The 11,347-nt window shown below is 44.3% G+C and overlaps 2 protein-coding genes across 2 annotated transcripts, besides 7 other annotated features; both read left to right on the forward strand.

Moving 5' to 3' along the window:
- Nucleotides 1–40: 40 nt before the first annotated feature.
- TSTA_109910 (uncharacterized protein) lies at nucleotides 41–2,097 on the forward strand (the record flags this gene model as incomplete). Its single annotated transcript, XM_002488522.1, has 2 exons — nucleotides 41–1,839; nucleotides 1,953–2,097. The coding sequence occupies 2 exons, from the start codon at nucleotides 41–43 to the stop codon at nucleotides 2,095–2,097; spliced, it is 1,944 nt and encodes a 647-aa protein (XP_002488567.1).
- Nucleotides 2,098–4,606: 2,509 nt separating this feature from the next.
- On the forward strand, nucleotides 4,607–9,880 carry TSTA_109920 (retrovirus polyprotein, putative; the record flags this gene model as incomplete). The annotated part of the gene is made up of 1 exon (XM_002488523.1): nucleotides 4,607–9,880. The coding sequence occupies one exon, from the start codon at nucleotides 4,607–4,609 to the stop codon at nucleotides 9,878–9,880; it is 5,274 nt and encodes a 1,757-aa protein (XP_002488568.1).
- Nucleotides 4,844–5,779: a mobile genetic element.
- Nucleotides 5,402–5,725: a mobile genetic element.
- Nucleotides 6,329–8,749: a mobile genetic element.
- Nucleotides 6,551–7,678: a mobile genetic element.
- Nucleotides 6,920–9,217: a mobile genetic element.
- Nucleotides 8,507–9,028: a mobile genetic element.
- Nucleotides 8,579–9,229: a mobile genetic element.
- Nucleotides 9,881–11,347: the final 1,467 nt, after the last annotated feature.

An 11,347-nucleotide genomic window follows, 5' to 3' on the forward strand; every position in this document is an offset into this window, starting at 1 on the left:
GAACATTCCTATGAGCCATTCAGTGGGACAGCCGTCCAGTATGTATGGGCCTACATCAACTAGGACAAGCCCTCCGCTCGAACAGTCTTCCGGTGACCATGAGCCTACATCAACTGGAATACTCCCTTCGGTGGGACAGCCGTCCAGCATGTATGGGCCTACATCAACTGGGACAAGCCCTCCACTCGAACAGCCGTCCAGCGACCATGAGCATACATCAACTGGAATACTTCCTTCGGTGGGACAGCCGTCCAGCATGTATGGGTCTACATCAACTAGGACAAGCCCTCCGCTCGAACAGTCTTCCGGTGACCATGAGCCTACATCAACTGGAATACTCCCTTCGGTGGGACAGCCGTCCAGCATGTATGGGCCTACATCAACTGGGACAAGCCCTCCGCTCGAACAGCCGTCCAGCGACCATGAGCATACATCAACTGGGGTAAGCCCTTCGGTGGGACAGCAGTCCAGCATATATGTGCCTACATCAACTGAGGTAAGCCCTCTGCTCGAACAGCTGTCTAGTGACCATGAGCATACATCAACTGGAATACTCCCTTCGGTGGGACAGCCGTCCAGCATGTATGGGCCTACATCAACTGGGACAAGCCCTCCACTCGAACAGCCGTCCAGCGACCATGAGCATACATCAACTGGAATACTTCCTTCGGTGGGACAGCCGTCCAGCATGTATGGGTCTACATCAACTGGGACAAGCCCTCCACTCGAACAGCCGTCCAGCGACCATGAGCATACATCAACTGGGGTAAGCCCTTCGGTGGGACAGCAGTCCAGCATATATGTGCCTACATCAACTGGGACAAGCCCTCCGCTCGAACAGCCGTCTAGTGACCATGAGCATACATCAACTGGAATACTTCCTTCGGTGGGACAGCCGTCCAGCATGTATGGGCCTACATCAACTGGGGTAAGCCCTCCGCTCGAACAGCCGTCTAGCAGGTATAGGCCTACATCAACTGGGACAAGCCCTTTTGTGAGACTGCCTTCCAGCAGGTATGGGCCTACATCAAGTGTCTCTTCTCAGATACCCCTCAGCGTATCCAAGCCTAGGACGACTAGATTGAGCATTCCCATGATCTCTATTAAAACATCTACGATACTCACCACTTCACCAATCTCATCAGGCATTCCCGCGCCTGATACACAGATCCCTGATGTCATTGTTCCCGCAAACGCTTCCATACATATACCAGCCAACTACTCGCGAATTCAACTGGGGTTTAAAAAAGAGCTTTCTTGGCAAGTCATTGCAACCTCGGCAATATGGCAAGCCCAATTATACTACTATTGCCCTCTTGGTATTGCATACGCTTTGCAACTTCCCAGATCCGATGTTGTCCCTTATTGGCTAGGGCTAGACTACAATACAACCACACTCATGAGATTTTTTATCCCCAATGACAAGGTGGAAAACCTGAAAGTTATGCTAAGTACAGAATCATCCGAGCTCTTTCTACAATCAGCTACACCAAACAATCCACCTGCTTTTGCCAAGAGCTCAATTCAAAGCATTTTCGCAATGCTTGATACCAAGGTCCCTTTGATGCAGCCAGCGACAGGGACTGCCTCTCCTAGTACATCCCTAATTAAACATAATCCGACTGCAGCTCAGCCTACACAAGCTGTTAATTCCGGTGCTCCCAGGTCTAATAATAACGACAAGAACCACGAAAAAGTAGTGAAGGCTGCTTGTGGGACAATTTTGGGAACGTCTATTTTCGTCATGTTGGCAATTTACATTACCCGCCGATACAAGGCTAAACACAAGCGATTACAAAAGCTAGATAAAGCTGGCAATGAAACGATAGAGATAATGGTGTATCCTGAACTAACTGAAACTTCAGTTTTCCCATTATAAGATACAAAAAGATAGGTATTTTACGCAGCTTATGTCATGGTACAGTTGATTGATTAATTACTTCATTTAACAGTCCCAGCCGGCCCACAGGCAACTATGTGGCATTTGTCCTAGTCCTGACGGCCAGCTCCGGTCCTATATACATGAAAAAGCTATATATCTATGCACTACCCAGTACCACACCCCTAGAAAGGAGCTTTCTGGTAAGTGGTATTTGAGCGTTTTTGAGTTGTCCCGTAGACCCCTGCGAATGACTGTATGCTCCAACGCATTCCACTAATTCATTCAAATTCTGGCAACAATGGTAAGCGAACAAAACCTGTGCATCGCAACCGAGAACAAGTACCGCTAGGAGGGTACGTGATCGGATCCCTCTCATGTTGCAGATGATAGTAGCGTGAGCGATAACCATTGCAGGTGTCACATTTTAGGTAGAGATTTCTCTTCTTATTCGCCTTTCTACCGGCCTTTCGATTCCGAATCATCACGTTAATACAGTTAAAATATATCATAATTCCTTGCAGGTTATGACGGGGGACACTATTTTTTAATGAGGTAACTGAAGAGCTCTCATCCGGTTCAGTTGCTTTAGCTCTATCAATATGTAACGTCTGGCTCTATTGCCTGTTGTGCGGTTTGACAAGATGGAGGATCGTTTAAATATGGCCTTAACCTGAAACTGGAGTGAGTTACCAGAACCGTAGGCAGTTCACGCACTTTCTTACCATTCATTATTCCTTTCTGTTATTGGAATGATGCTCAGTTCCTGATAAGATTTGGCATCGAATTTCTTGAATACGCATGCTCTGATTCTCACGCATCTGGGACCACCTGGCACATCTGCTGCCAACAAGCCATATATGTGCTCTTTTACAATCCGCTCCAGGCTTACGTATGTACAGTGCTAATGTGAGCGCTTGAAAAAAATATCTCCCTAGTCTAGGACAGTAGGAGCCTTTTACAAATCCTCCGTGGTGGCAATAGTTAGGGTAGTAAGTAGGCGCCGTCTCACACGTGGCAGATATTTTGGCCTTCATTCCACTTCACTCCATTCACGCATTTAGAGTCTGATGTAAGTTTATTGAGTGGTTATTCAAATTCTTATAACTGTATGGTGATGGTGTCAATCTAGATCTTCCATTCGTTGCTAGCATTTCGGCGAGAATACTTGGTGTAATTTAAAAAGGGATATATTAGGTAAAAAAAGCTTCCTGGTCAATATTACTGCCAAAGGCTGCAAGCATTTGCTATTCTCATTGAGCCGACCCACAAACGCCTTACGTATTTCCAACGCAAACCAATGGGAGTGGCTGTAAAAATAGCCTGTTCTCATTAGTACTTCAGTTGTCTATCAGAGACACGGTTTCCCTTGTCTCTCAATTGCCATGGCATTACAGAAGAAACAGCCAGCTTGATTACACCACCACCACCACCACCCAAGGGATTCAAAGCAGCATGGTGGAAACTCTCACATCGATATCGTGCCAAATTCGGAATAAAATACAAAATGCTTAAATAGGATAGGATGCGCTCTTCTAGTAACGGCTCTGACCGGGCTTCTTAATAGATGTTACGATTTACGGTCAAAATTCAGTTTCAGTTAGGAAATTACATTTCGACTGGACACTGTGGTATCTTTGAGTGGCACATTCAGAGTATGTAACAACTCTTCGATTTTCTTTCAAATTGTGCCAAGAAGACACCATAATAAATATAGAATAGTGCAGGGACAATATTACAGACGGATTCGAAACCTCCTTCACTTTTTTCTTTCTCTCTCTTCTTTTTTGGGCCCCACTTTCCGGGGTATATTTTGGAGCTAGCTCCAGAATAGTTAGACCTAATTTTAATCTTTCAAGACAATACAGACACATAAACTATGAACCAATAATAAGAATTAATTAATAGATATAGCGTGATGTACAGCCCTAGTAAAATATCTTACAAGATTAGTCGCTTTTGGAATAGTGTAGGCACCAGCCCTGGTTGTGGGGCAAAATAAAGAGAGAGAATAAGAAAAAAAGTGATGTTACGAAGTTGAACTGCATGACGCTAAATTGTACCATGACCAAAAGGGAAAGGTCACTTTGGTGTTTGAAGCGTATGAACCATACGATTACAGACAAGATGGAAGTATGTCACAAAGTGGATACTTTGGTATGGGACACGCACCAAGTCACGTGAAGATATGAATAATATACCGTTATCTTGGATAAGATAAGGGTATACGAAACAACGATATATCATTGGATTATATCGTATACCTTATACTTGCTACCTTTCAAAGGTATACGATATAGGATATACAAAACGTGGAGGACTGGATATATAAGGACGCTCTTTTACCATCATGTATTTAGTTCTTCATAGCTCTTTGACATAAGTCACTTGAATACAACAGTGAGAGTCAGCAAGGCATTCTAACTCGTACGGGCACCAGGCTGTACGGGGGATCTCTTCTATCTTAGTTACGTTTAAGACTTCCAAACCCTTGACCGATCTATTGTTACTTCGTTTACTCAAAGCCTACTCTGTCGATCCGACAACCCGAACCTTTGTGTGGTTCACCAAAGCCTAACGTATCACGACACAACGCTGTTTAACTAAGGTGGATCCAGGTCCGTGACAAAAGAGCTATCGTCTTGACTCCGTGATACGGTAGGAATCAAGTACTATTGAAAGAAAATTGCCGAATCAGGAAAGTATTACCCATTTAAGAAATTAACAATGGCAGGAAACACCACAACACCAACTAGCAGTACTGTAGGAGGAAACAGTGACGTGGCTAGGCTTCAGTTGAGAATCCAAGAACTCGAAGCACAATTAACGGCAAAACAACCCAAGACACCCAAGCCTCAAATCTTCGACGGAAAACGATCGGAACTCAAGAATTTCCTCACGCAAATGGACATGCATGTAGCAATCAATGCAGTGTCACTCGGAACCGAAGAATCCAAGGTAGTCTTTGTGGCAACGTGCCTCACTGGAGAAGCGTTTCAATGGATCGAACCAGTGCTTAGGGAATACTACAACAGTGAAAAGAAGGATTGGAGCGACCACACTAAGGAAATATTGGGATCCTTCAAGACGTTCAAGGAAAAGTTTCAACTCGCGTTTGGCAATATCGACGAGGCAAGAAATGCAGAAAGACAACTACGACAATTACGACAAACAGGATCTGCACGACAACTAGCAATCAAGTTCAAACAGATCGCCATGATACTCGATTATAGTGACGACGTACTCATTGCAATGTTTGAAAACATGCTAAAGGAAGACGTTCAAGTAGAACTCATCAAGATGGATCGACCAGACGATATCGACGAATTTATCGAACAAGCCGTCAAGATCGACGACAAGCTGTACGAAATCAAGCAAAAACGACAAGAGATACAGGGATGGAGACGCCACGGGACGGCGCTACCAGCAAATCAACGACGACATAGGTCAGGCAATCATGGGCAGAGACGACACGACCCATATGGACCAATGCCAATGGAACTCGATGCAACCGCAGAAGCAAAAAACTATGAAAAGAAGAAAGTCAGGTTCGACAAAACAACTGTCAAATGCTACAACTGTGACAAGATGGGACACTATGCAAGAGAATGCAGAAGCCCAAAGAAAGAAAGACAGATTAAAGCAACTCAAGATAATGGCTTCAACGAAGAAGACCAGGACGGATATGCCGAATGGGACAACAATTACGGCGTTAACGACTACCAGAACGACAGGGACATATGCAGCAGTTTCAGCGGAACAGAAAGCGAAACGAACCTTCACCTCACAACGATGCACGCATGGGACTACGAAGAGGTAGAAGATGAACACAATAGGGTTGACGATTATCCGGAAATCGATAACGAGCCTGAGAGCCAGTATCAGGATGCTCAAGAACGGCCAGAAACAGAAATCCCCACAGACGACGAATGGGAAGAAATTAAAGCACTAGGAAACCCATGTGAATCAGATTGTCAAGTGCTATACAAAGACCCGAAACATCCAGGGCATGGATCCATTGCATTTATCTTCTGTAATGACGATTGGTGCAGTGTGCATCTGGGTGCGAAGCAAGGGAGTGGATATTTTCCAAAACCACACCAAGAGATAAAGCCAGAAAACTGCAAATGGCTAAGAAGGGACAACGAAGGACCCTCAAGGATCAGTTTGGCGAAAACTGACGATACCGCTATGCCCAATACAGCGAAGCAGTCGGCAGGGACTGGGGACACGAATGAGGCCCGAAAGCCTGAAGGACCAAAGCGAAGACAACGAACACTAGTACCGCTAAGGAACGATGAGGAAAGTCCAGAGGAAGACAGTAACACTACGAGACAGCGAAAGATTGAAAACGACATAAAGCAGTTAATGCGCGAGTGGACTACACTACGAAAAGAAGAAATCGAACGAATCGGAGAAGCAAAAAACTTGAAAGCCACCGCACACGGACGACACTTCAAGATAACGGCCAATATCTTGGGAAGTGACGTACGAATCATGATTGATTCAGGAGCGACAGGGAACTATATGGACCCAAGGACGCAAGAAAAACTGCAGATACTAGGACGAAAGAAACCTACACCGATACCGTTGACAGGGCTCAATGGGGAGAAACTGTCAGAAGAAGGAATCACCGACGAAACAGGGTGGTTAGCTATGAGCATTGACGGACACCTCGAGATGATCAACTTTGATATTGCGAAACTAGGAAGAGACGACGTAATCCTAGGAATACCATGGTTGAGAAAGCACAACCCAGAGATCCAATGGGATAAAGGACACCTACATTTGACGAGATGTAGATGCGGAACAACCCGGACTATAAAAGCCTCTGAGACGACAGAGAGCCAGGAGATCGACATTCAGGAAACAATGGATACTCCTCAACAGGATGAGACCAAGGGCAGGGTCATCGCTGAAGTCACGGAAAAGATTACGCTGCACAAAGAGCAAGAGATGTTCAGGGAACTCTTAGAGAAAGCGGCAAAGGAACGACAACTCGCAAGCAGTACGAACGTTGCGTTACCAACAGAATACGAGCAGTTCAGAGATTTGTTCGACGGAACATACCAGGCCTTACCAGACCACAGTGAATGGGATCATACTATTCCACTCAAGGAAGGAAAAGAGCCAATACCTCAGAAGATTTACCCAGTGTCGGGAAATGAAGAAGAAGCTCTGAAGAAATACATCGAAGAAAATCTAGAAAAAGGGTACATACGACCATCGACATCACCAGCAGGATACCCAGTACTATTCGTCAAAAAGAAAGGAACAACAGAATTGAGAATGTGTGTTGACTTTCGGCAACTCAACAACATTACAGTTAAGGACAGTTACCCCTTACCACTGATCACAGAAATACAAGATAAAGTTCGAAACAAGAAATGGTTCACTAAACTTGATATCACCGACGCGTATAATCGCCTCAGGATCAAGGAAGGAGAAGAATGGAAAACAGCATTCAAGACCAAGTTTGGACATTTTGAATATTTGGTCATGCCATTCGGACTCACCAACGCACCAGCAACATTCCAGAGATACATCAACAATGTAATCTCACCATATTTGCACGACTTTACCATCGCTTACTTGGATGACATTTTAATATTCTCCAACAGCATGGAAGAACATGTGAAACACGTGAGATTAGTACTCGAACAACTGAAAATGGCAAAACTACAAGTGAAACTGAAAAAGTGCGAATTCCATGTACAAGAAACTGACTTCTTGGGACACAGGATTACACAAGAAGGAATACAGACAGAAAAAGAGAAAGTTCAGGCAATCAAGGATTGGCCTCAACCAAGGAACCTCAAGGAACTACAGTCATTCATTGGATTGATCAATTACTATCGACGATATATTGAAAACTACGCAAAAATCATGACACCGATGTTCAAATTACTGAAAAAGGAAATACCATATGAGTGGAAAGAAGAACAACAAAAAGCATTTGAAGAAGCCAAAAAACGACTCACAACGGCACCTATTTTGGCACAACATGACCCCGAATTACCAACAACATTGGAAACAGATGCATCAGACTTTGCGATTGGAGCAACCATGACTCAACCAGGAACAGATGGAAGACCCAGACCAGTTGCATACTACTCAAGAAAGCTCATCGACGCAGAACTCAATTACGAGATACACGATAAAGAACTGTTGGCTATAGTGTCAGCACTTCGGCATTGGAGAGTATATCTCGAAGGAGCAACATTTCCGATACGAATCATTACGGATCACAAGAACCTTACCTACTTCACGACAACAAAGGTATTGACAAGAAGACAAGCCAGATGGTCAGAACTATTAGGAAATTACTGGTTTACTATCGAACACTGCAAAGGCAAGGAAAACGAAAGAGCAGACGCTCTCAGCAGACGACCAGATCACGAAGAAGGAATCAAGAAACCCGAACCAGCATTGCTACGACTAAACAAAGAAGGACACTTGGAGTATAATCCACAAGTGGCTACACTCGCGGCAACGGCAGAAACAACAACGGATTCAGAATTACAAGACAAAATCATTGAAGAGACGGCCAAGGACGATTTAATTCAGTCTTTGATCGAAAACGAAGACGACAAAGTTACGGCAACAGAGACAGGATTAGTATTTTGGCATGGTTTAATCTATGTACCAAAATCACTAAGAAACGAAATCATTCGACTCAACCATGACACTTTAACTAGCGGTCATCCAGGACAACTCAACACAATGGAACGAATCACCAGGAATTACTACTGGCCACGAATGATGAAAGACATCGAAACCTATATCAAGGAATGCGATGCATGTCAGAAAAACAAGATCAGCAGACACCAACCATACGGATTACTACAGGAAATCAAAGCACCAGATTACCCATGGCAATGGATTACGATGGACCACATTGTCAAACTACCAGAATCACGAGGATGTGATGCTATTCTAGTAATAGTGGATAGAATGACGAAATACGCACACTTCATACCAACAACAGAAGGAACCAACGCTGAAGAACTAGCAGAAGAACTGATAGACGGAGTGTTTCAACACCATGGAATACCAGAGATCATCATCTCAGACAGAGGACCTACATTTGCATCAAAACTATGGAAATCAATGATGGACCTTATGGGAGGAGAGCAACGACTATCAACAGCATTTCACCCACAGACGAATGGACAAACAGAAAGGACAAACCAGACATTGATACAATATCTACGGCACTATGTGAATCACCATCAGGACAACTGGGCAGAACTACTATCTATGGCTCAGCTGGCATACAACTCGGCAAAACATTCGACAACCGGTGTATCACCATTCTTTGCAAACCACGGACGAGAACCACGATTAATGGGACAACCAAAGTTCAAGGAATCAGTCAACGCTACAGCAGAAGAAAAAGTACAGCAAATGAAGGCGTTATATTTCTATCTTCACACGGAAATCATCAATCAAAACAAGCTTACAACGGGCTATTACAACGAAAAACATCAGAAGGGACCTGACTTCAAAAGGGGGGAGAAAGTCTACCTTTCACGAAAAAACATTCAAACTACCAGACCAAGCGACAAACTCGATCACCTACGGATTGGACCATTTGAAATTGAGGAAAAGATTAGCGAAGTCAACTACAAACTGAAACTACCCAATACTATGAGAGTACATCCAATTTTTCATATCTCATTATTGGAACCAGCACCACAGAACGCTAAAACACAGGAGGAAATCACTATCGAACAAGAAACCTATGAAGTTGAAAGCATATTAGCGGAGAAAGAATCACCAGACGGGAAACTCTATTACCTAGTTAAATGGAAGGACTACAGCACCAAGGAAAGCACCTGGGAACCTATTGAGAACCTTGTTGGAGCTGAGGAAGTTCTAGAGAGGTATCGCCGACGGCATCCAACGAACCGGAGGGAAATTGTTCAGAACTGGCGAGCCACGCGTCAAACTCCTCGACGGTCGCAGCAAGAGCACGGGATTCCAGTTGTTCTCTCATAATTTCAGCATCGGCGATGGCCACCTCTGTTTCAGAAGGGGGATTTTCGGAATCCAAGATTTCCAACACTCTTTGATTGTGAGAACGCATGCTCACGACACGCTCATTATCAGACTCCTCGAGACGACGAAGACGTTTTAATTTTGCAAACAACGATTCGATCTTATCTTCGGTCTCTCGAATTTCGGCTTTTCTTTTTTGACGATTAGACTCAAGGGTCTGCCATTCCCTACCACTATGAAACCGGCGTTCACAAGGACGACCACGACGAGTGCAAGCGGCACATTTTTCATTTTTATCAGCCATTACGCAATCGAAACCGTTGAACTGGCAATATTCGCAAGGAAACTCGACAATGAAACCGTCCTTTCGAATTTTGGAAGATTGAGAAATGCGTTGAAGAAGTTTATCAGCTTTAAGGCGTTCAGGATCAGCTTTGGATTGCGCTTTTGAACGAGGCATTATGGGGACGACACAGAAACATCACTTACCAACAGAAGAAAGCAGGGTCACGCTGGGAACGAGGGCGCGTCTTTCTACTTATACTATCGAGGACGATAGGCTGAGAGAGGGGGAGTGATGTTACGAAGTTGAACTGCATGACGCTAAATTGTACCATGACCAAAAGGGAAAGGTCACTTTGGTGTTTGAAGCGTATGAACCATACGATTACAGACAAGATGGAAGTATGTCACAAAGTGGATACTTTGGTATGGGACACGCACCAAGTCACGTGAAGATATGAATAATATACCGTTATCTTGGATAAGATAAGGGTATACGAAACAACGATATATCATTGGATTATATCGTATACCTTATACTTGCTACCTTTCAAAGGTATACGATATAGGATATACAAAACGTGGAGGACTGGATATATAAGGACGCTCTTTTACCATCATGTATTTAGTTCTTCATAGCTCTTTGACATAAGTCACTTGAATACAACAGTGAGAGTCAGCAAGGCATTCTAACTCGTACGGGCACCAGGCTGTACGGGGGATCTCTTCTATCTTAGTTACGTTTAAGACTTCCAAACCCTTGACCGATCTATTGTTACTTCGTTTACTCAAAGCCTACTCTGTCGATCCGACAACCCGAACCTTTGTGTGGTTCACCAAAGCCTAACGTATCACGACACAACGCTGTTTAACTAAGGTGGATCCAGGTCCGTGACAAGTGAAGGAGGTTTCGAATCTGTCTGTATCGGCTATAAAACCCCCTCTAGCCAGCACAGTCTCCTGCCCGGTCGTTCCACTGATAAGAATTTCTCCACCAGAGTTTCGGCTTGGAAAGTTCTCACCTTCAGCTAGACCGTGCGATCCAGCTTACTATGTACTAACGTCCCTCACCATGAGAAGGTGGCTTTCCACAAGGGGCATAGTTGGTTGTTATTGGTTACCTAAGCTAACTACTCCGTAACCTACAGCAACGCTGACCCCTTTACGGCGTTCATTAGACTCTCG

This window comes from Talaromyces stipitatus, genomic scaffold (genome assembly GCF_000003125.1).
Source record: "Talaromyces stipitatus ATCC 10500 scf_1105507295491 genomic scaffold, whole genome shotgun sequence".
Taxonomy (NCBI): Eukaryota; Fungi; Ascomycota; class Eurotiomycetes; order Eurotiales; family Trichocomaceae; genus Talaromyces; species Talaromyces stipitatus.